This window comes from Coenobita brevimanus, chromosome 54 (genome assembly GCF_032717465.1).
Source record: "Coenobita brevimanus isolate Jiangsu-jjx chromosome 54, ASM3271746v2, whole genome shotgun sequence".
Lineage (NCBI taxonomy): Eukaryota > Metazoa > Arthropoda > Malacostraca > Decapoda > Coenobitidae > Coenobita > Coenobita brevimanus.
In genome coordinates this window covers 6,375,840-6,398,094 of record NC_137007.1, presented here as the reverse complement: position 1 = coordinate 6,398,094, position 22,255 = coordinate 6,375,840, and the positions used below count along the sequence as shown (strand labels likewise).

At 42.7% G+C, this 22,255-nt stretch overlaps 1 protein-coding gene across 1 annotated transcript in view; it reads right to left on the bottom strand.

Annotated features, from left to right (window-relative positions):
• Dhx15 (DEAH-box helicase 15) overlaps positions 1–22,255 on the bottom strand; it is a 169,889-nt gene that overhangs the window by 131,128 nt on the left and 16,506 nt on the right. Inside the window, exon 2 of the mRNA XM_080273384.1 lies at positions 14,735–14,950. Coding sequence (XP_080129510.1) covers positions 14,735–14,950 — 216 coding nt within the window. The remainder of the gene's footprint in view (positions 1–14,734; positions 14,951–22,255) is intronic.

Sequence of the window (22,255 nt, the reverse complement as noted above, 5' to 3'; positions counted from 1 at the left end):
GGAGGACTACTGGGCCTTGAGAGCAGGCTGTGAAGTCTATGCCCAGAGTCACACACACACACACACACACACACACACACACATACAAATCCTAGAAAACTGCTGACCATATCCACACAAAGGTCCATTGAATATATTCCAGAATTCTCCAAATATTCCTGCATGAAGATTTTGAGGTTTTCCTTGTGAATGGACGAAACCTTTTCCATCAATAACAGAAGCAGCATTTTCTGGGATTTTATTTTCATCACTGCAGCTTATGCCTTTCAAAGACTCATCAAGATATGCGTTTTCCCTTCTTGCAGACTTCCATTCGTTTGTGCTGGCGATAATGGCACATGAGCAGCTCATGCTTCAATATCAACATCTCTTCATGCTGAACAGCTGATCACTAACCTCTGCAGAACAGACCCATCTGCTTTCAGAGATAATATTTGGGTATCATGTTTTGTAACATCATATGAAATGGCAAATGTTGCAGGACTAGCCTACATGTCTCCATCGGATTGTGAAATTTGTTATGTATGGATCTTTCATGTGGTGGAAGGAGCCTCTCATAACTGATCTCTGTCCAGGATTTCAACATTTAAGAGAGATAAATTTAATCTGTAGCCCAGTCTTTTGTAGCAATGCTGACAAGCTCATCAGTGATTTCATCAGGGAAGGCACCAAGCTTCTCAATGACTCTGTTTTCAGCCCGTTTATCTTGTCTCCGTCTTGCCATGCTGGACTCTTTGTGAGCAGTGGCATGTCCAGGATTGATTCCAAACATCTCTTTGGTGTCTTTTGAGATCTGAGACATCTGATTAAAGGAAAAGACCCATCTGCTCAGGGCAGTCAGGCTTCTAGTCATTCCGACAATTCCACCGCCACTTTTTCCAACCCCCCTGGGGGTAGGGGAGTTTCAAGAATACTACCCCAGTATCCCTGCTTGTCATACGAGGCGACTAAAAGGGTTGGTGGTGGGTTAGTGCCCCACCCCGTAAAAAGAACCAACTAAAAGAAGCGAATAAAGCGCCTCGGACCCGGACGGACCATACGTTGACGACTAAGGAACGGACAAAGGACATTCTTAGGGTGGGAACACGGAATGTGAGAGGAGTGAATGATGAAGTGAGAGAGAGATTGTTCAGGTGCTTGAGGATGCAAAAGTGGATATATGTCGATTGACTGAAACTAAATGAAAAGGTGAAAGGGTGAGAGAATGGAAATATGGTGTAGGTACTGTATATGTGCGGGAGTCAGTGAGAATGAGAGGGCAAGAGAGGGAGTATGTCTGATGATAAGCAAGAAGTGGAAGGAGAATATAAGAGAGTATGGAACAGTGGGTGCAAGGATTGCATGGGTGAGGATGAAAGTAGGTATACAAGCATGGGCGATTGTATGTGTGTATGCTCCAACAGAGGATCGAGTGGCAAGAGTGAAAGATGAGTTTTGGGCGAGAGTAGAAGCATGTATGGACAAGTTTGAGAGGAGCGAGAGAGTGCTGTTGATTGAAAACATGAATGGCAAAGTTGGGAATGTACGAGTGGATGGAGTGGTTGGTCAATGGGGTGTGCCAGCTGAAGCAGATGGGAATGGTAGTGCTTTGGTGGACATCTGTGCTTGTAAGGGGTTGGCAATACCCAACACCTACTTTCGTCATAAGATGATCCACCGGTATACATGGAGAGTAATGAGGAGGATGGATGGTGAACTTGTTGAACGAAAGGCAATGATAGACTACGTATGTGTGGATGAGCGAATGAGAAGACAAGTGTTGGATGCAAGAGTGTGGAGAGGGTGGGGGAATGGAGTCTCGGACCATCACTTAGTGATGGCCAAGGGAAAGATGCAAAGAAAGTGGTTGAGGAGGCGAAGGGGAAGACAGGAGGAAGCAGCTCCTGTGAGAAGAGTGGAGAAATTGCAAGATAGTGAGAAAATGACAGAGTATAAGAGCATAGTGGAAGAAAGATTGGGAAGGCATGAGCTAGAGCAGATGGAAGGGGTGGCAGACGTATGTAAGATATTCACGGAAGAGATAGGCGCAGCGTGTGAGGCGGTTTGTGGAGTGAGGAGGAGATGCAAGGGTGTGCAAGGGACAGCATGGTGGAATGATGAGGTGAAACGAGCTGTGGAACAAAAGAAGAAGGCATATGGTGAATGGTTAGCGAGTAGAGGTAGGGGAGAAGATGAGAGAGAGAAGAGAGAGGTATATGTGAGCAGGAGAAGGGAGGTTAAGAGACTGGTGAAGGAGAGTAAGAAGAAAGTGGATGAAGAGTTTGGGAGGAATCTGAGTGTGAAATGGAGGGAGAGTAAGAAATTGTTTTGGAAGGAGGTAAAGAAAGTAAGGCAGTGTGAAAGGGGAGGTAATAGGGGAGTGAAAGATAGGAATAATAGATTGTTGGTGGAGAAGAGAGAGAAATTGAGGAGACGGAAGGAGCACTTTGAGGATTTGTTGAATGTAGAGAGTGAGAGCAGTGTGAGTATAAGTGGTTGGGAAATGGCTGGGAGAAGAAGAGATGAGAGGAGGGAGGAAGAGATCAGTAGGGCGGAAGTAGTGGAAGCGATGAAGAAGATTAAGCTGGGAAAGGCCCCAGGAATTGATGGAGTGTGTGGTGAAATGCTTAGGTATGGGGGTGAGATTGTTGTGGAGTGGATATGGAAGTTGTGTAGATTGGCTTGGGAAGAGGGAAGGGTTCCAGAGGACTGGAAATCAGGTATAATTGTTCCTCTGTACAAAGGAAAAGGGGAGAGAGAAGTATGTGGTAACCATAGGGGTATTTGCCTACTTAGTGTGACTGGTAAAATATATGGTAGAATACTCATTGATAGGGTTAGGCATATGACAGAGGAGCTAGTTGGAGAAGAACAAGGGGGATTTAGGAAGGGAAAAGGGTGTGTAGATCAGATATTTGTTCTAAGATGTTTAGTGGAGAAGTATCTAGAGAAGGGAAGGAAAGTGTATGCTGCCTTCATGGACTTGGAGAAAGCTTATGACAGAATAGATAGGCAAGGTATGTGGAAGGTATTTGGAGTGGAGGGGAAATTGTTGAGTGCTGTGAAGGGTATGTACGAGGGAGCTAGGGCTACGGTGCGAGTGGATGGTGAGCTGAGTGAGTTCTTTGATCTCAATGTGGGGCTGAAACAGGGGTGTGTGATGTCTCCATGGCTGTTTAATATATATATGGATGGGGTTGTAAAGGAGGTGCAAGGTACGGCACTGGATGTGGGGCTGGCCCTAATGAATGAGGGTGAGATTTGGAAGCTTCCTGTGTTGCTGTTTGCTGATGATACAGTATTGTTGAGTGAAGATGAATGGGAGTTGCAAGGTTTGGTGAATGAATTTGGGACAGTGTGTAGGAGGAGGAAGCTGAAAGTTAATGTAAACAAAAGTAAAGTTATGGTGTTTGAGAGGAATGAAGTCACAGAGTGTGCAGTGAGGTTGGATGGTGAGGATATGGAGAATGTGAGTGCATTCAAGTACTTGGGTAGTGTGATGAGTAAGGATGGAACTTTGGGGGATGAAGTACGTGAAAGGGTACAGCAGGGAAGGAAGGTTGTTGGTACACTGAAAGCAGTGATGAGAAATAGGGAGGTGAGTATGGAAGTTAAGAAGTCATTGCATGATGGTATTGTGATCCCTACCCTGACGTATGGAAGCAAGGCGTGGACCTTGCAAGAGGGGAGCAAGTCAAGAGTGAGAGCAGTGGAAATGAGTTACTTGAGAGGAGCATGTGGAGTGACGTGGAGGGACAGGTTGACAAATGAAGAAGTGAAGGAACGTTGTGGGGTAGATGTGGATGTGGTTGAGAAGATTAGGAGAAATACACTGAGGTGGTTTGGACATGTGAAGAGAATGGAGAATGAAAGACTGACTAAGAGGGTGTATGTAGGTGAGGTGGAGGGAGGGAGAGGGAGGGGTAGACCGAGGATGAGGTGGAGGGATGGAGTTGAGAGGTATATGAGGGAGAGGGGGGGAGTTGGGGGGAGGGTAGTCAAATGGTGGGTGACAGAGTGACTTGGAGACGTTTTGTCTGCGGCCACCCTTTGCGAGATTAGGGCGTCGGGCTATAGATAGATAGATAGATAGACATAACCATTCTAGACTTTGGTCATGGGACACTTGGTTGAACTTCATTTCTGCAATCTTAACAACAAAGTTTCCTTTTTAAATTCCTGTTCAACTTCTGGAGGAAGCATATGCATTGTGTAAAGTACACTGTTACATATTTTGCATGCCCAAAGCAGTGGAAATAAAGGAGTATCTCCTTGAAGGAAAGATCCAAGATACCATTTCTGTCAGCAAGGATATTCATGAGAAGAATCCTGATCATGTGTAGGTATATATACCAAAGGGCATAATTTGCATTCCCACCTTTTTCATGTTCAAATGCCCTGGCTGTCTCCTGGAACTGTGAAGTGTTAAAGAGGGAAATGAGATCATCAGCAGTGTCTTCACTGTTAGCTTCAAGTATTATCTGTTTCGGTTCTTTGTTGTGCCTATCTAGAAACTGCAGGAACTGTGGTATGAGGATCTCCCATATGGCTTGAAAGGTACAGTAGTGCACCAACTTTCGCTACAGCAGGATTTGCGGAATCCACTTTTGCGGCATGCACCAAATATTCCCTAACTTCCACTTTTGCTTGAAAAAAATCGATTTTCGCGCACAAATTTTGGGTTTGGGACAATATTTTGAACTTTGAATTTCCTGCACCGCCCGCCCGCAACCCACCACCATCTTGAATAACGTCATGTCAACACTCTGTTCACCCATTCCCGCCATTGTGTACGAGCGTGCTAGCTCCATTGTGTTGGATCCTCACGGTTCAATGGCCTCTACTATACCTGGTAGTGTGGGGAAAGGGCCTGGTGGTGTGGGGGGAGGGCCGGGAGGCAGTGGTGGTGATAAAAAGTGGCCGGGACATTCAAAGTCGGGAGGAAAGGCCAAGGCTAAAAGAGAGTATCGTGTTGGAGTGAAGAAACGCGCCTCGGATACTTACCCCCAACATCCATTAAACACCTCAACCTGGTCTCTGTGGTATGTTTCTCCTCATATAATGTGTACTGTACAGTTTTTATTGTTTGTATCTCACAATGCAATGTACAATAGTGATTTGATGTACTGTACTGTATTGCAAGTGAAAATGAAAATCTGATGTTACTTTAGGATAACCGGGAACCAATTAGCCTTTTTGCCATAAAGACAATGCCCCAACTTTCGCTAATTCCACTTTCGCGCATTATTTTTGGACCCAATTAGGCGCGAAAATTGGTGCCCCACTGTAATTTTGTGAGCCCTCATACCCTTCTCACGGTCCTTCCCAGCTCAGACCCTTTCTGTTGCTTCCTCTTCTAGCAAATCACTTTCTGTCCATTGCTCATGAAGCCCTGATGATTGGAAGTGCTGATCAATGACCTTCAGAAAATTCACGGAGTTATGAAGTCCACTAAGTCTACGGATAAAAAATGAATAATCTTCTGACCATTTCAACTCTACCAATTTTGAGTAAAGCTGCTCATCTGCTGTTAAAACATTATATTTTTGGCCTAATTTTTCAGATATACTTACATCTTTTGACAACTATATTCATAGTTTCATATTTATAAGCAGGGCTCGAGACAACTGGCATGTAGCTTACTGCTGTTTCCTGGGCATCACTTTCACTTGCCATTTAATTAAAATGACTCCAGCCAATCTTTGGATCATATGCTCTTCTTCTCATGAGAAATGTCATATATTTGGATCTGGCTTGCACCTCAAGGTCCTCATTATCAGTAAACCAGGTCTGCTGAACAGTTTTTTCAAATTTTGGTTCTGGGGATCTCACAGGCTTCACTGGTGGAATACTTTTAGTATGTGAAATGAGAACAGACAAGGTTTTTGTTTACAACAATACAAAACACATTCACATTATATGAAAACTGTTCTAGTGCAACAATCGTCAAATATTCCCAAAGTTATCAAAATATCATGTTAAACTTGTGCATCACTCTCATTACATATACAATATTCCGTGTTGCTAATGTCTTTTTGTCACTAAAAAGGTTTAATACCGGTATTTGTTTGAAAAGAAAAAACATACAAGACCTATCTTAAGATAACCCACAAAAAGGCCATTATCACTAAAATGGCACCCATTATTGAATCAGCTATCCTGTGCTACTGGTAATGACAAAAAAATAAAGAATCTCATACAGAAGAGTTGGAATCAGCACCTTTGAATTACATACTATCAGGTGTAAGATAAATTCTACTCTGAAATACCTTGCACATTTTTTAGAAGGGCCAATCGTCTTTTCTTGCACTTGACTACGCTGCTTTTGCAGTTTCTAATAATAATAAATAATTCAGAGATCTGGAAGTTCTTGATTTTAAGAGAGAGGTATATGTCACAGACTTCCGAGAGGTTACTCTGGCACAGGTGACTCAAGACATCTTAGAGAGTCTGATCTCTTAGCAAACTGTTGACTGGATATAAATAATTCTATTCCAATTTGTATGAAGTTATTAATGAGGGACCAGGTAGAACAGATATCAGAGGAAGATAGGCTCCCATGAAATAGCAGTAACAAAAATTCTAAATTTATCCCAATTTGCCCTATCAAAGTGCCATCTCAGCAACTTGACTGGTTCAGAGCAGGGAGATTTAGGGCAACTGATAACTGAGAGTCTGACGAGATTATGGTCTGAGGATCCCAATGATAGTACAGTAAAAGTCCTCTCATTCGGCATCTTCAGGACCAAGCAGGTGCTGAAAGAGCAGAAACTGCCGGCTGACCAGGAAAACCTGCCAAAAAGCTTTTAGCAATCATGGTCGGTCACCCCAATGCAATCACAGTGTATAGCAAGTACTATTGCTCAACCCTAAGCACTAAATCAGCCTCCATTTCTTAAGGTTGTACTATATGTAGTGGAAGAGCTAACACAGAAATATTCCATTATTTTCTTCCCTGGAACACCTGTCTCAAATTTTTTCAATAATTCAATCTTCTTGGTGATAGTCAGCACCTTATAGGTGCATTTTTTCACAAAACCAGTAGGCTTTCCACTAGTAGAGGCCATAGCACAACACAAGAATGAGAGTATGACCATAAAACAGCACAACAAAGTTTCCAAACTTCGAAAGGTCCCGCTCACAAAGCCAGATACTCAAGTCAAGATGGCCGATGGCACATGCAGTGTTGGCAAGCAGAAATCTTACACAGTGCTAAGATCAACTTTAAAACACGCTAAGTCATAAGTGAACTGTTCAAACTACAGTATCACACTAAATTGGACTTCAAAACGCTATCTATCTATTGCCAGATGCCATAATCCTGTAAGGGGTGGCCATTTGACCTTGAGTTAGTTGTTTTACGGGGAGGGGCACTAACCCTCCACAAACCCACTTGTTGACACGTAGGGAGCACGTATGGGTTGGTTATATGGTTACCACCAAGCATTGTAAATGGTTTCTTGGCTTACAGGAAACCATTTGGCTTGTCACTCAATGTAAAGCCACCTGTAAAGGAAAAAAAAAAGCAATAAGAAGTGACAGGAAAGATGGGAGAAATAGGAAGAGAGGAGGGCAGGCACAGAAAAAGAATGATAAAGGCTAAGGAAGAAGTAAGCAGCATTATATCAAGTGAGTGGATGACGGTCGCCAAGAAATTCTGGACAGGCAACAGGGAAGCAATAAACTATGGAGAGACACTAGGGAAGCAATAAACTATGGAGAGGCACTAGGGAAGCAATAAACTATGGAGAGACACTAGGGATGAAATAAACTACAGATACTGTACACACCATTTGATTACTGTATATTGCAATACAGTAAAAGTCCAATTATTCAGTAAATCCGATATTGTGGCAGTTTTGAGAAATAGACCAATTTATGAAAGTCTTTAAGTGTTCGGCGGATATTCTGAATCATCTCGGTAGTCCAGGAGATGGTGTCTGTGACTTGTAGGCCTACTGTGTCATTACACATGTACATGTTAACTAATTCCTATATTATTCTGATTCAAGGCATACCCCAGTTTAACGATGAAACTGGTTGAGTAAAAACCCATTGCTATAGTCTCACCAATCTAAAACCAAGGTTTGGGTGGAGTCCAGCCGGGGATTTCCCGGCGTACAGCGTTGCCTTGTTTCCTATACTCTGATTGGCTAGTGGCTGACCTGACACCGTTAGAGTTCGCCGCTCCCATCTCGCCACCTGGCCTGACATGACTTCACCCACTTCTGTGTGTGTGTGTGTGTGTGTGTGTGTGTGTGTGTGTGTATGTGTGTGTGTGTAAAGACAAACTAGTTTAAGTTATAAATATAATCAAAATAATGAATTTAAAAGTCGCATTCTCTCTCTCTCTCATATAATTTATGATTTTTTACCTGGTTATAGCCTTTAAATTACACTCTACATATTAAAACTTAGACTTTCTTTCCACACCACCCAAGAGGTAAAAGTCACGGCGCGTTTTTTTTTTTTTTTTTTTTTTTTTAAGAGGTTTCCCCGATAGGCCTATTCCTCTTCTCTTACAGCATGTAAGAAATTATAATGAATCCTCCTCATCAGAAGAGGTGAGAGTGATAGTGAAAGAATCAATGAAATTATCAATTGCCACATCTCTTTTTGCATCATCTGTTTGAATTTGTTCTGCGTGTATAACGGCATTTCTCCAGTTTTCTGGTGTAATTTTCTCAATTGCCTCATGAATAAGTGGCTTCATATCGGCATTCCGGAATGTATTCCTTTTTGATACATAGCCTTTAAGCTGAGCCCTTATGAGTTCTATTGGGTTATACTGGCAGTGATAAGGAGGCAGGCGTACAACTCGATGGCCGTGCTCTGAGGCAGTATTGTCGATGACGTAATTTGTATCGGCAGCAGTGATGTGGCGAGTCACAAGTTCCATAAGTTCCACTTTCAGGAGACCCTCTGGTACTGTTATCCCCTTCTTCTCCAGCCATTCTATTATCGTTGCTTTATTGTTGGAACCTGTTGGTGGTTTATGCTTTTTCCTTGAGTGATAGGATGCATTATCCATCACAATAACTGAAGAGGGAGGAATGTTAGGTAACTGTTGTACCTGAAACCACTTCTCGAATGTCTCGGCATTCATCTGATCGTGGTAATCCCCGACATTTTTTGCTTGGAATATCAGGGCAGCTTCGGGAACAAATCCATTTTTGGTTCCGGCGTGCAGAATAATCCAGCGACCACCTTTCCCTGTCGGTACCCGCACTCCCTCGGCTTTTCCTGAGGTGCTGTCTACCCAGCACTTAGAAACCGTGTGGTTCTGATTTATCCAAGTTTCATCTAAGTAGACGATAGTCTTGTCCGAGCTTGTAAGTGCCTTCATTTCTTTCAAAAACTTGCACCTGGCAGAGGTTACGTCGCTGCGTTCCATTAGAAATTTCCGTCCATCAACGCTTGCGTACCGAAATCCTATTTTCTTCATAACTTTTCTTAAAGTTTCACGGCCGTCGGGGTAAGAAAGGTTACTCTTCATTTCTGCGTGGATTTTTTCAAGGGTAGGGATTTCTTTTCTGTCATAGAAATTTAAAACAGTTCTGCATAACACATCTTCATTGAAGTTATCAAAAAAGTCTGCAATTGGTTTTACACGTTGCCTTTTCTTGGGAGACGTAAACTCTGGAGAGTTGTTTTCTTCATTATCTCTTGCTTCTCTGCGTATTGCTTCAATCCTGCTCTTGCTAAGTCCTGTTGCTGTAGCTGTTCGATGAATTGCCCTTGAAACATCATCGAAAATTCCTCCGTACTGCTTCTCCTGCAGAAAATACTGGCTTACGTTGAAGGCCATTTCTTTGGCTTGACTATGTAGATGCGAGCGAGTTGGCGTAGCTGCCATTGTGTCTGCATCAACATAGAAAGTGAATAATGGAAGCACCTGACAGAAGCTTAAATCTCCCTCCAGTGGATTAACTCCCAGTATGGGCCTGGTGTTGCCGCTCGTGATTGTTTTAACTTATTTATTTCTATTAAGAAAATAGCGTATGTTCTACTGATTCCTTCAAATTATATTATAAACGTAATTGTTACATTACTTACCCAACTTAGAACTACCGTGAAAGTCGGTAAAAGTAACTACATATTTTTCAGCACCACTGTAAAATATGTATGACACGTTTCTTTATTGATGTACAAGAGCCATATGCATTACACGTTTACCTTCCTTTTATATGCTAGAATACTTACATTTATATTGTATTAGTATGTGTGTACCTATCTGTGATGCCTATTACATATATAACAGAATTTACTCATCGCTCGTTTAGGAAGTATGGCATGGCTGCACCCAGCGCCAGACCCCACCCAAACCTGGGTTTAAGATTGGTGAGACTATAGTATGTGTGTACCTATCTGTGATGCCTATTACATATATAACAGAATCTACTCATCGCTCGTTTAGGAAGTATGGCATGGGTGCACCCAGCGCCAGACCCCACCCAAACCTTGGTTTTAGATTGGTGAGACTATAGGCAGGGTATCGTATCTCAGGGAACATTTAAATAGTACTGTATAGGGATGCGTTTTTGAGCCTTGGGTTTCCCCTCCAATCATGTCATAAACCCACTCAAATGATTCCAAAAAAAGTTTCAAGCCAATCTAAATGGCCTAACAGCAGTAAAAGAAGCTAACCTAAGCCTGAAACCAGTGTCCGTGTCGCTTGTACCCAGTCAATGTCACTGGAGAATGAGATATCCGACTCGTATTCAAACACGGTAGAGAAGAAACAGCAGCACTGTATACAATCCCACCATCAGACAGTCCCAGGACAATTACATAAACATCTGTTATGCATAATGATGATGATGATGATGATGATGATAATAATAATAATAATAATAATAATAATGTATGAATAATGCAGAATCACCCAAGATGCAAATTATTGTGATGGAGAATTGCTGATGTTTTGATGGGGAATGCAATCGATAATGTGATCAGGAGAGGCTTTTCAACGGCCCCTCTTTACATCATTTTAGTTACACTTTGGTTGCTGAGCTCCTTTATTTTCTTCTCTCTTATTTTCCAGCATTAACTTAGAAATTCCCTTGTATTTTCAAAGTGTTTTCCCTTGAATAACCCGAATGTAAACACATAATTTACCAATCAATGATGAGATTGGGATAGCCTTTTCAACGGTCCTCCTTTAAGTCGTTTTAGCTACTGTTCTGGCTGCTGAACTCTTTTATTTTCTTCTCTCATATTTTCCAATATTTAATCAGAAATTCCTTCGTATTTTCAAAAACATTTTCCTTTGAACAGCCCAAATGCATACAGGATTCATTTGATGTCACAGTTTTTACCTATCTATCTATCTATTGCCAGACGCCTCAATCCCGTTTGGGGTGGCCACAAACAAATCGCTTCAACGTCGCCCTGTCCCCCGCCATTTCACTGCCCTGCTCCCAACTCGCACCTCCCTCTCTCATATACCTCTCCACCCCATCCCTCCATCTCATCCTCGGCCTCCCCCTCCCTCTTCCCCCCTCCACCTCACTCACATACACTCTCTTCGTCAGTCTTTCACCCTCCATCCTCTCCACATGGCCCAACCACCTCAGTGTGTTCCTCAAAACGCTTCCTATCACATCCACATCCACACCACAACGCTCCTTTATATCCTCATTCGTCAGCCTGTCTCTCCATGTGACTCTACAGGCTCCTCTTAAATAACTCATTTCCACTGCTCTCACTCTTGACTTGTGTCCTTCCAACAACGTCCAAGCTTCACTTCCATATGTTACAGTTGGAATCACAATACTGTCATGTAACTTTTTCACTTCCATGCTCACTTCCCTGTTTCTTATCACTGCTTTCAAAGAATCAGCAACCTTTCTTCCCTGATGTACCCTTTCAAGCACTTCACCCTCCAAACCTCCATCCTTACACATCACACTACCCAAGTACTTTAACGTACTCACATTTTCCAATTCCTCACCATCCAACCTCGCTGTACATTCACTGACTTCACCTCTCTCAAAGACCATCACTTTACTCTTCCCTACATTCACCTTTAGATTCCGTTTCTTACACACTCTCCCAAACTCATCCACCAAGCCCTACAGCTCCCCTTCATCTTCACTCAACAACACAATATCATCTGCAAACATCAGTACAGGGAGTTTCCAAACACTATCCTCTCTCACCAGGGCCACTCCAACATCCACTACCCTACCTTGTACCTCTTTTATTACCCCACCCATGTACAGATTGAACAACCATGGAGACATGACACATCCCTGTTTCAACCCAACTTTCAAAGAGAAAAATTCACTTAGTTCACCATCCACACGCACTGCAGCCTTCGCACCATCGTACATACTCTTCACAGCATTCAACAACTTCTCATCTACTCCATATATTCTTAATACTTTCCACAATCCTTGTCTATCCACCCTGTCATATGCTTACTCCAAATCCATGAAAGCCGCATACAACTTCTTTCCCTTCTCTAGAAACTTTTCCACTAAAGATCTAAGAATGAATATCTGATCTATACAACCTCTTCCCTTCCTAAAGCCTCCCTGTTCTTCTTCAACTAATTTCTCTGTTCTTCTCTAACTCTGTCAATAAGTATCCTACCATACACTTTTCCTATTATACTAAGAAGACAAATGCCCCTATGATTACCACACACTTCTTTTTCCTCTTATCCTTTGTACAAGGGAATAATTATACCTGACTTCCAATCCTCCGGGACTCTACCTTCCTCGCAGGCCAATCTGCACATCTTCCACATCCATTCTACTACTATCTCTCCCCCATGCTTCAGCATTTCACCACACACCCCATCAATTTCTGGGGCTTTCCCCAATTTAACCTTCTTCATTGCTTCCACAGCTTCTATCCTACTGATTTCTTCCTTTCTTCTCACCTCCCTCCTCCTCCCAGCCATTCCCCAGCTACTTATACTTGCATTACTTCCATCCTCTATGTTCAACAATTCCTTAAAGTGTTCTCTCCATATGCTCACTTTTCTCCCTTCTCCACTAGTAATGTACCATTTTTATCTTTCACTCCCCTGCTAACTTCACTTTCACCCTGTCTTACTCTTTTCACCTCTTTCCAGATCATTTTCTTACAGTCCCTCCACTTTACACTCAAATTCCTCATCCACTCTCTTCTTACTCTCTCTTACTAATCTTTTCACCTCTCTCTTTCTTTCTACATATAACTCTCTCTTCCGCCTCTCAAGTTCTTCCACGCCCCTATTTCTCATCCATTCATTGTATGCTTTCTTCTTTTGTGCCAGAGCCTGTCTCACCTCTTCAGTCCACCACGCTGTTCCTTCCACCCCCCTCCGTCTTCTCTTCCTTCCACACACATCACATGCTGCACATATTTCTTCTGTAAATATCCTACACACACCTTCCACGTCTCCCATCTGCTCCAATTCATATTTGCCCAATCGTTCCTCCACTTCTCTCTTATATTCTGCCTTTTTCTCATCCTCTTGTAACCTTTCCACTCTCCTTGCAACTACTCCTTCTTCTCGTCTTTTTATCAATGCATGAAATATTTACTCTCTAAGGTTTTCATAATTAATATTTATCTAAAATTATTACTATGTATTCCATGATAGGCTAGATGACACATCAGTGGTCAAACACGAAATATTCTTTGTTGAGTCGCCTGGTTGTCCACACTGTCTTGTACCTCATCTGATGGATAAGAATTCGTGCCCAAATGACTGTACACTCCATCGATAACTATAACACATTAATCTAACTCTAAAAACATTTATAAATCAACCAAGACACAAAATTTAAGTCTAAAATATCATCAAAATCAATAAAAAAAATAAATAAATAAAAACCCACTGCAAAACTGGGGGTTGGCCTACGATAGGCAGGGTAGGGTGGTATTTCTACCCCCATCACTATTCCAGAGTATCATAAATCAAGGTTTGCTTGTATAGCACTGTACTGATTACAGTATTGCACAGTATCATACTGTATACAGTACTCTCCAAACGCATTTGTGATAATTTAAGTAGTGATGACAATCTTCATCAACAGCTACATGTAAGGTACTGAGTGAGTAGGTTTTTCGATTAAATTATTTGGCATTGGTCCTGTCATGTAGATGCCAGATAATCGGACCTCTACTGTAATTTAGTGTGTACAATGAGTAACCAAACTGGCTGAAGTGAAGTTGATGACTGCATTAATTGTATTTTCAGATCTTATTGCAAGGAAACAAGTGCCACCCTTAGTACACATCAGTGAAGAGATGGTAATTAGGGAAACTTTATCGGGATGTTAGCTAGCAGACAGATTTTTATTTCAGTGATGAATATTCATTTAAATATTCCTCATTGAAACATCTTCAATGTCACTGTCTCATGTCTCCTTTACCTAATTACAGGTGGTTGTGCCCTTGGGAAGCATATCTTTGTCTAGCTGGGGTTATAGAGGCTTTTTAAGTAACTTAGGGTCTACCACAGTGAGCTTTTCCACAGTCTTATCTATTTGAAACACTTAATGTCACTGTCTCCCCAGCATGCCTCATTTACCCAGTAAGTTATGCTCTTAGGATGCATACTTGTAGTCTAGCTGAAGTCAAAGAGGGCCTTCAGTAGCTAGTTAAGGTCATGTAGGAACACTGATTGACATTAACGGATTTTTTATGATGGACATACAGATCTCCAAGAGAAAACAACTCTAGGTTAACACTGTACCTGCAAATAAAGGGGTGATTGTAAATTCTCTCAAGACAAGAAAATCTCCTAATACAGTACCTGTACAGTTCATAATAGCGAGGTGTGAAGGGAAGATTGGTGAATGGATTGAGTGACATAGCCACAGCTCCACCTCGCTGCCCTTGGATGACACTTGAAGGAGTGTGGTCAAACTTGATGGCAGCACTTTCCCCACTGCTGCTGGGAGCTGACCGAGAAGAGGCTGCACTACTGCTATATCCACTATCACTTTCAGTATTGGCACCAGCATTGTGTCTGAGAGAAAAAAGGAGTAGACATTACCCAAGTTTAGTGCCCACGACACAACTCATTCAATAAATTACAAATACAGTACTGACATGAGAAAAAAAGATATTTAAGTAAAGAAGTGTAGGAGATAAGAGTGAAGCTGGATGAAAGAAAAAGGAGTCCTACAAAAAACATGGGATGAGAAACTAAGAGACTTTAGAAGTAGAAAAAGACTATGAAGCTGGGACAGCTACCATACAGCAAAGCAAATTATAGTTCAAACCTATGTAAGAAAAGGAAAATATCATGGTGGTATCAATGAATACCACACTGAAAAAGTTTTCCTTCTTTCTTTATTTTGTCCTATCAGAAGAGCTTCAGCTACGGTATATACTCCAACATTTAAGTCAAAGGCGATCAGCCTTCCTTGCCCCCGAGTGGTATCATCGTACAGTAAGTGAGCAGTAATACCCAACTACCCTCAGATGGAAACCTTTATGGACCCCATCTGATTGGAACAGTGTAACTCACTAAACTACCAGGTGCCCATCTGGTTACATGGTTATCACCCAATATAATTACTGTAGTTTCCTGGTTGTGTTAGGAAGAATACTGCCACCGTATTCCCTGCGTGTCGTAAAAGGTGACTAAAAGGGGCAGGGTGAGGGGACTAGGGGCCCCCTCCTCTGTTTTTTAGTTCCTAAAAAGAGACAGGCCAGAGAAAGGGATGGGGGATGGAGTTATCCCCGTACCCTGAAGATTGGGTCTATGAATGTGCGTGGATGCAATACGATAGAGGCTAAAAGGGAGGAGATTGGGAGAATGTTTGTGAGAAGAAAGTTGGATGTGTTAGCTTTGAGTGAAACGAAGATGAAAGAGAAGGATGAGTCTATGTTTGGAAGTGTGAATGGAAGAATGTCAGGTGTTGATAGAGGAAGGGCAAGAGAAGGTGTGGCCTTGTTAGTGAGTCCGGAAGTACAGTAGTGTGTGACTGAACGGAAGGAGGTGTCATCAAGACTGATGTGGGTGAAAGCGAAATTTAAACGTGAGTTGTGGGTGTTTGTGAGTGCATATGGGCCTGGTAGTGAAAGGGATGAAGAAGAGAGGGAGTCTTTCTGGAATGATGTTGATGAGTGTCTGCAGAGTTTTGGAGCGAATGTGAATGTGGTAATGATGGGAGATCTGAATGCTAGAGTGGGAAATGTAGCAGTTGAAGATGTAGTTGGTATGCATGGTGTGCCTGGAAAAAATGAAAATGGGGAGCGAATGATAGAAATGTGTGTTGAGCGAGAGATGGTGATTGGAAATACGCTGTTTGAGAAGAAAGACATTTATAAGTATACATGGGTGAGACAGGAGGGAGGAAGGGTTGTTGATAGAGCTTTGATGGACTATGTGGTTGTGTCTAGGAATGTAATAGGTAGATTGTTGGATGTGAGAGTTCTGAGAGGGGAGGGTGGAGGTATGTCTGACCACTACCTGGTGGAGGGAAAGTTAAGAGTAGGTAAGAGATGGGTGAGAGCTAGGAGGGTTAGGTGTGGCAGGGAGGTTTTGAAAGTGAGTGAGTTGGATAAAAGAGAGAAAAAGATAGAGTATCAGGAGAAATTGAAAGATGAGTGGAACGCAGTGAAAGATTGGGAAAATGGAAGTGTGGACGAGGAATGGCAGTTATTTAAGAGTGCTGTGGTGGGGCATGCAGAAGAGGTGTGTGGTGTGAGACGTGTGGGTGGTGGTGTAAGAAAAGGAAGTGAATGGTGGTGCAAGGAAGTAAATATGGCTGTGGCTGAGAAGAGACGTGCATATGAAGTGTGGCTGCAGAGGAAGGATGAGATGTCATATGAGAGGTATAAGGAAAAGAGGAATAGGGCGAGAAGGGCTGTGCGTGATGCTAAAGTGGCAGCAGATGAGAGGTGGGGTAGGCGGCTGACAGAGAATTTTCAACAGAATAAGAAAATGTTTTGGAAGGAGGTGAAAAGGGTGCAAAAGGGAGAGCCTGGGAAGGAAGAACGAGTAAAAGCAGAGGATGGAAGGATGTTAATTGAGATGGATGCAGTAAGGAAGAGATGGGCAGAGTATTTTGAAAGATTGTTAAATGTAGAGGAGGAAAGGGTGGCTGAGACTGTGGCGGATGGAAGGGTGCAAGGAATAAATGTGTTGGGAGAGTTGAATGATTCTTTGATCACGAAGGAGGAAGTGGAGAAGGCAGTAAAGGAGATGAAAACAGGGAAAGCTGCAGGTATGGATGGGTGTGCTGTGGAATGCCTGAAGGGTGGTGGAGTGACTATTGTTAACTGGTTAGTAAGATTGTTGAATGTGTGCTTTGTGAAAGGTATGGTGCCAGTTGACTGGGCAAGTGCTTGTGTGGTCCCGTTGTATAAAGGCAAGGGCGATAATTATGAATGTACTAGCTTTAGGGGTATAAGTCTGTTGAGTGTTGTAGGTAAGGTGTATGGTAGAGTGTTAATCATGAGAGTTGGAGAGGGTACAGAGAGAGTGATTGGTGATGAGCAGTGTGGCTTTAGGAGAGGGAGGGGATGCGTGGATCAGGTGTTTGCGGTGAGACAAGTGTGTGAAAAGTACTTAGCGAAAGGCAAGGATGTGTTTTGGGCATTTATGGATTTAGAGAAAGCGTATGATAGAATTGATAGGGAGGCTTTGTGGACTGTTTTAAGATTGTATGGACTTGATGGTAGGTTACTAGAAGGGGTGAAAAGTTTTTATGTAAATAGTAGAGCGTGTGTAAGAGTGGGAAATGCTGTGAGTGATTGGTTTCCTGTGAGAGTGGGGCTGCAACAGGGATGTGTGATGTCGCCTTGGTTGTTTAATATTTACATGGATGGTGTTGTAAGGGAGGTGAATGCAAGGGTTTTAGGTGGAGGTCTGAGTCTGGTGAATGTTGATGGTGGAGAGTGGAATCCGAAGCAGTTGCTGTTTGCAGAAGATACTGCACTGGTGGCTGATTCAGAGGAGAGATTGAGACAGTTGGTAGAGGAGTTTGGAAGGGTGTGTGAAAGGAGGAAATTGAAAGTAAATGAGAATGAGAGTAAAGTGATGAAGTGTATGAGGTTGGTAGATGGTAGGGGGATGAATATAGTTTTGAATGGCAAGTTGCTTGAGGAGGTACAATGTTTTAAATATCTAGGGTCACATGTTGCTGTGGATGGAAGAATAGATGCAGAAGTGAAGTTTAGAATTAATGAAGTAGGAAAGGTGCTGGGAGGAATGAAAAAAGTGTTTAGATGTTGTTCGCTTAGAATGGATGTAAAGAGAAGGCTGTATGAGGGTGTTGTGGTACCGACTGCATTATATGGGGCTGAAACATGGAATATGGGTGTAGCAGAGAGGAAAAGTTTGAATGTAATGGAGATGAGGTGTCTGAGGAGTATGTGTGGAGTGACGCGTATGGATCGAGTGCGGAATGATGAAGTGCGAAGGAGAACTGGAGTTGTTCGGGAGATGGCTGGTAGAGTTGAGCAGAGGGTGTTGCGATGGTTTGGGCATATAGAGAGAATGGACAATGAGCAATTGGTGAAAAAGATAACTAGATCTGATATGAGAGGTGTAAGGCTGAGAGGAAGACCACGAATAGGATGGATGGACAGTGTAAAGAGAGTGCTGGATGCGAGAGGGATGTCTGTTGAGCATGGAAGAGTGGCTGTGCGTGACAGAAATAAATGGAGAGAAACTGTGAATGAATAAGTGATGACGCAGCCCTGAGGGGATATTCTCCCGCATTTGGTCTGATCAGCTATTTCAGGTCAGATGCGGGTAAGGGGATGAGTCTGTTATGATGTGGCAGGGGTAAACCAGCTCTGTTGTCAGGCCCTGCTGCGGATGTCACTGATTGCATTGCGCAGTTGACCCTTGTGCGGTGTGGTGCGGTGAGGATCTGTCCATTCTCCCCTTTGGGGCTAAGATGCGAATGAATGTGTTTGAATGGATGAGTAAATGGGGAGTGTCATCCTGTCTCGGCTACCTCCCTTTCCTTGGGGGAAGCAGCCTAGGTATATAGATAGATAGATAGTTTCCTGGATTCAGGAAACCCTATGGCTTGTCACTCAGTATAAAGTCACCTCATGGCAGCACTGAGTGAGTGGATGGTAGGTGCCCTCACTTTTAAAATGCCACTATGTATCATCCATCCATTTCTCTCTCTCTCTCTCTCTCTCACACACACACACACACACCTAATGAGAGTGAGAGAGGAATGACATTCAACGCCGCGCCTTGGTACTGGACATACCTAAGAGTATCTTTAACTGAGTCAAGCTTGGTACTAGGCTAAATTAAGTGATGATTTAATATAGTAAAGCAAGTATAAGCAAAAAGTGCAGTCCAAAGAAAGCATACTGTACATAAAATATCAGTGATCCAAGGAATTTCCTGAGGCAAGGCTAACATCAGGTTGTTGTCATACCACCAAGGTAGGTAGCAGGGAGATGCCAGATTGTAAGTAAAAACTATCTTTCTGTAAGATGGATTACTTTGTAGGAGTGCCTCTAGTCTAGTAGGTGAGAAAAAAAACAAAAAAAAACAAAAAACAAAAAAACATGATGAATATGAAGAATTGGTTGAAATGGAAACATACGTTTTAATAAATTGGTGGTGAAAGTGAATAAGATTTAAAGCTGGACTACAAATGTGGGCGACTGTGACTGTGTATGCACCAATGCAAGATCGTGCATGCAGAGTGAAAGAAGAGTTCTGGACAAATGTGGAAGTATGCATGGAAAAGTATGAAAGGAATGAGTGTTTTTGATTGGGGATATGAATGGAAAAGTAGGGAATGTGAAGGTGGATGAAGTAGTTCGTGAGTGGGGTGTGCCTGCAGAAGTGATTGAAAATGGCAGTGCTCTAGTGGACATTTGTGCTGGGAGGGTGTTGGTGATAGCCAATAACCTATTCAGACACAAAATGATCCACAGGTATACATGGCGAGTGATGAGAAGGGTGGATGGTGAACCGAATGAACAGAAGGCAATGATTGATTATGTGTGTGTAGATGACTGAATAAGGTGTATAATAGATGCAAGAGCATATAGAGGCTGGGGAAGTGGACTTTCTGACCACCACTTGGTGGTGGTGAGAGTCAAGGTTCATCCCGCATGAAATAGAACAGAAGAAGGGAAGGACAGGAGGAAGTAGTTCATACAAGGAGGGTGGAAAGGTTAAAAGAGGATTGAAAAAAGGCAGAATATAAGAGAGATGTGGGGAAGCGACTGGGTAAATATGAATTGGAGCAGATGAGGGAAGTGGAAGGTGTATGCAAGATATTCACAGAAGAAACCTGCACAGCATGTGAGGTGGAGTATGGGGTGAAGAGAAGACGAAAGGGGATGCAAGGAACAGCATGGTAGAATGAAGAGGTAAGACAGGTTGTGACACAAAAGAAGAAAGCATACAGCTAGTGAGTGAACGAGAAGCTGCGGTGTGGAGGAAGTTGAGAGACAGAAGGGAGGGTTATATATAGTGAGGAAGAGAGAGGTGAAAAGATTAGTAAAAGAAAGAAAGGAGCGGATGAGGAAATTGGAAGGAACTTGAGTGTAAAGTGCAGGGAATGTACGAAAATGTTCTGGAAAGAGGTAAATTAGTTAGACAGGGTGTTAGAGAAGTTAGTCGGGGAGTGAAAGGTAAAAATGGTAGATTCATTGAGGAGAAGGGAGAAAAAGTGAGCAGATACAAGAGAACACTTTATGGAATGGTTGAGAATTACGAATGAAAGTAATGCGAGTATTAGTGGCTGGGAGATGAAAGAATGTGAGAAGAGAGGAAAATATCAGTAGGATGGAAGTTGTGGAAGCAATGAAGCAAGTCAAAATGGGCAAAGCCCCAGGAACTGATGGAGTGTGTGGCGAAACACTGAAGCACAGGGGAGAGATAGTAGTAGAATGGATGTGGAAGATGTGCAGATTGGCCTGGGAGAAACGTAAAGTCACGGAGGACTGGAAGTCAGGTATAAGCATTCTCTTGTACAAGGGAAAAAAAGGAACAAGTATGTGGTAATCACAGGGGCATTTGGTTTCTAGGTGTAAGAGGAAAAGTAGCTATATGGTAGGATATTTACTGACAGAGTTCGGGAAATAACAGAGGAATCAGTTGAAGAACAGGTAGGTTTTAGGATAAGGAAGAGGTTGTACAGCTCCAATAGATATTCATTCTTAGGTCTTTGGGGGAAAAGTTTCTTGAGAAAGGATTGAAGTTGTATGGAGCATTCATGGATTTGGAGAAAGTATAGGACAGTGGATAGACAAGAGTTGTGGAAAGTAGTAAGAATATATGGAGTAAATGGGAAGTTGTTGAATGCTGTGAAGAGTAGCTATGTATGAGGGTGCTAAGGCTGCAGTATGTGTGGACAGCGAAATGAGTGAATTTTTCTATTTGAAGGTTGGATTGAAACAGGCATATGTCATGTCTCCATGGTTGTTAATCTGCATATAGATGGGGTTATAAAAGAGATACAAGGTAGGACAGTGGATGTTGGAGCATTCCTAATGAGAGACAGCAGTGTGTGGAAACTCCTTGTACTGTTGTCTGCAGATGATATTAAGTGAAGACGAAGGGGAGCTGCAAGGTTTGATGAATGAGCTTGGGAAAGCGTGTAAGAAACAGAATCTAAAGGTGAATGTAGGGAAAAGTAAAGTTACAGTCTTCGAGAGAAACGAAGTCACCGAATGTACAGTGAAGCTGGATGAGGAGAAAATGGAAAATGTGAGTATGTTTAAGTACTTGGGTAGTGTGATGAGTATAGATGGGAGTTTAGAGGGTGAAGTGCTTGTAAAGGTACAACAAGGAAGAAAGCTTGCTGGTTCTTTGAAAGCAGTGACAAGAAACAGGGAAGTGAGCATTGAAATGAAAAAGTTACTGCATGTGATACCAACCCTAACGTATGGAAGTGAAGCTCAGATCTTGTTGGAGGGACACAAGTCAGGAGTGAGTGAAGTGGAAATGAGTTGTTTGAGAGGAGCATATGGAGTTACATGGAAAGACAGACTGGCAAATGAGGAAGTGAAGGAGCATTGTGGTGTGGATGTGGATGTGATAGGAAGCGTTAGGAGAAACACAATAAGGTGGTTTGGCCATGTGGAGAGGATGGAGAGTGAGAGACTGACAAGGAGAGTGTGAGTGAGGTGGAGGTAGGGAGAGGGAGGGGGAGGCCAAGGATGAGATGGAGGGATGGAGTGGAGAGGTACCGTATATGAGAGAGGGTGGTGTGAGCTGGGAGCAGGGCTGTGAAATGGCAGGGGACAGGGTGACATGGAGGCAATTTGTTTGTGGCCACCCCTCATGGGATTAAGGCGTCTAGCAAGAGATTGATAGATAGGGTAACAGTAT